At 46.8% G+C, this 2600-nt stretch overlaps 1 protein-coding gene across 1 annotated transcript; it reads left to right on the forward strand.

Moving 5' to 3' along the window:
- The first annotated feature begins 95 nt into the window (after positions 1-95).
- On the forward strand, positions 96-1625 carry LOC107193036. The gene has a single exon (XM_015582411.1). The coding sequence runs from the start codon at positions 96-98 to the stop codon at positions 1623-1625; it is 1530 nt and encodes a 509-aa protein (XP_015437897.1).
- The last annotated feature ends 975 nt before the right edge of the window (positions 1626-2600 follow it).

The raw sequence follows: 2600 nt of genomic DNA on the forward strand, positions 1-2600 counted from the left end.
GTCAATCTCCGTCGCATTTTTTGACTAACACGATTTGGCGTCATGGACCGACGTGGCTTATTAAAACGGAATCGAAGTAGCCACTTTCGCAATTCATGATCACGTCCGAAGTACCGGAATTGAGACCGCTCGCATGTTTCATGACTGCTGTAATTCGTTCAGAAGAAATTCTTCATCGATATTTGTCGATAAAACGGTTGCGAAGAATAGTCGCTTATTGTCTTCGCTTCAAGAAGAATAATAAATTTAAGGGCCAGTTAGCAATCAAGGAGTTGCGTCACGCGGACGAACGGATTACGCAACTTACGCAAGCATCAGTTTTCTCAAAAGAGATTAGTCAATTAAAGGCCGGTAAAGATTTACAATCCGGTAGTAAATTATTGTTGTTGCGACCTTTCTTAGACGATAAGGGAATATTACGAGTCGGAGGGCGCCTGCAGAATTCGAATCTGCCATACGAACAAAAACACCCAATTCTCTTACCAAAGAATAATCATATAACGGATTTAATTATTCGCAAGACTCATCACGAAAATCACCACGCCGGTATCAACGCTACACTGTGTATTGTCCGTCAACAGTATTGGCCGATCGACGGAAAAAACTCGGTGCGAAAGATCATGCGGCAATGCATTAGATGCTTCCGGGTTGATCCACCAATCGTAAGGTATACTATGGGTAATCTACCTGCTGCGCGTGTCTCCGAGAGTCGACCCTTTTACAATTCCGGCGTAGATTATTGCGGTCCATTCTACATAAAGGAAAGGAAATATCGGAATCGAACGCGACTAAAAATTTACGTAGCGGTATTCGTCTGCTTTGCAACGAAAGCTGTACACCTCGAAGTGGTGGGTGACATGACGACCGAAACATTCATTGCCGCCTTGAAACGATTCATCGCGAGAAGAGGAATATGTCGTAACATATATTCCGATAACGGAACGAACTTCGTTGGTGCGAACAACGAATTGATGCAGCTTCAACGAGAACTTCAAACGGACGAGAAGGTTCAACGATGGCTGGTTGATAAAGAAATTGAGTGGCATTTTATCCCAGCTCTTTCACCGAATTTCGCTGGGTTATGGGAAGCGGCGGTACGTTCGTTTAAACACCACATAAAACGAGTAGTGGGGGAAGAATTATTCACATTAGAAGAGTTCAATACCCTAGTTATCGAAATCGAGGCAATTCTTAATTCCCGTCCGCTAACTCCGCTTTCCTCAGACCCCAATGATCCTTCTGCATTGACTCCTGCTCATTTTTTAATCGGCAATTCTTTAACGAGTCTACCCGAGACCGATTTCAGCGTCATACCTGCCAACCGTTTATCGAAATGGCAGCACATCCAAAAGGTTAAGCAGGATTTCTGGACCAGATGGTACAAGGAGTACCTGAACGAACTCAACGTGCGACAAAAATGGTCCAGCGGCTCGCACGAGATCAAGGAGGGATCTTTAGTGGTCTTAAAAGATGACCATCTTCCACCACTTCAATGGCACCTCGGTCGAATCGAGACGGTGCATCCCGGACAAGATGGTATCATCAGGGCGGTCACCGTTCGGACTATCCACGGCAGCTATAAGCGGAACGTGAAGCAATTAGCCCACCTTTCAACATCTAATTAATTAGTCTGCGCGATATGTATAATTTTTATTTTTCTTTTCTTCTCATATTGTTTTGTGTAATATCTTATAACATTAGGTGTATTCGTTCGATAGTAGTACGTTTCGTGTTACTATTATATGTTATTGATCAACTGCGTCTCTCAACGGGGGGAGCATGTTCCGTCGAGGAACAAGAAGGACAACCGACACGGTCCTTCGACCGCTCGACGAAGCAATTTGTTTTACTGTTGCCAGATGTGCGAGTCAGAGTTAACATTCTCATTCATCGACGTTTAAGGATTCCACATCTGGCATCCCAAGTAATAAAATACTTTCGTGCTTTCGTCGAGCGGCGACTTAAGCCTTAACATACGAGGGCCGTATTGCCCGGCAGTCGGTACCGTTACGCCAGGTCATCCTCCGTTCGGGCTTACGGAGGGTTGACGCCGACTCGCGGGACCGGCGCGCTATTCCGGGGTTCGTTCCTCTTCCCCAATTTCGCGGACTTCGACCTGAGGGAGAGGTTTCCTCCACCACCGTCGCAGGATGACCGGGGGCTTGCCACCACCACCAACGAAGTGACCAGGGCGGTGTCGTTCCACCCCTATAGGAGTGGCTGGAGATCCTCCTTCCTCAGGTCGATACAAATCGATATCGATATTCTGTCAACGCCCAATAAAAGGCGTTGACACCCCCGAAGGCGCGACTCGGGGGAAGCCGGAACCGAGGAGGAAGCGAACCCCGGGACTCCAGGACAGATTTAATCGAGTCGTCGAACGAACAGAATCAACCGAGTCAACGAACGGACTCCTTCAGAGAATCAATAGAGTCAGCGAACGGACTCCTTTAGCTGAACTACGAGAGTCATCGAACGGACTCCTTCAGCAACCAGAATTCGAAACAGTTACTTAAAATTAAATTGGCGAGTAACGCAGCGAAGTCGCGAATACGGCTTACAACCGTAAGATCGATAACGAAACAATTCGCGACGCGACA

The sequence above is a fragment of the Dufourea novaeangliae genome, unplaced genomic scaffold, assembly GCF_001272555.1.
Source record: "Dufourea novaeangliae isolate 0120121106 unplaced genomic scaffold, ASM127255v1 scaffold542, whole genome shotgun sequence".
Taxonomy (NCBI): domain Eukaryota; kingdom Metazoa; phylum Arthropoda; class Insecta; order Hymenoptera; family Halictidae; genus Dufourea; species Dufourea novaeangliae.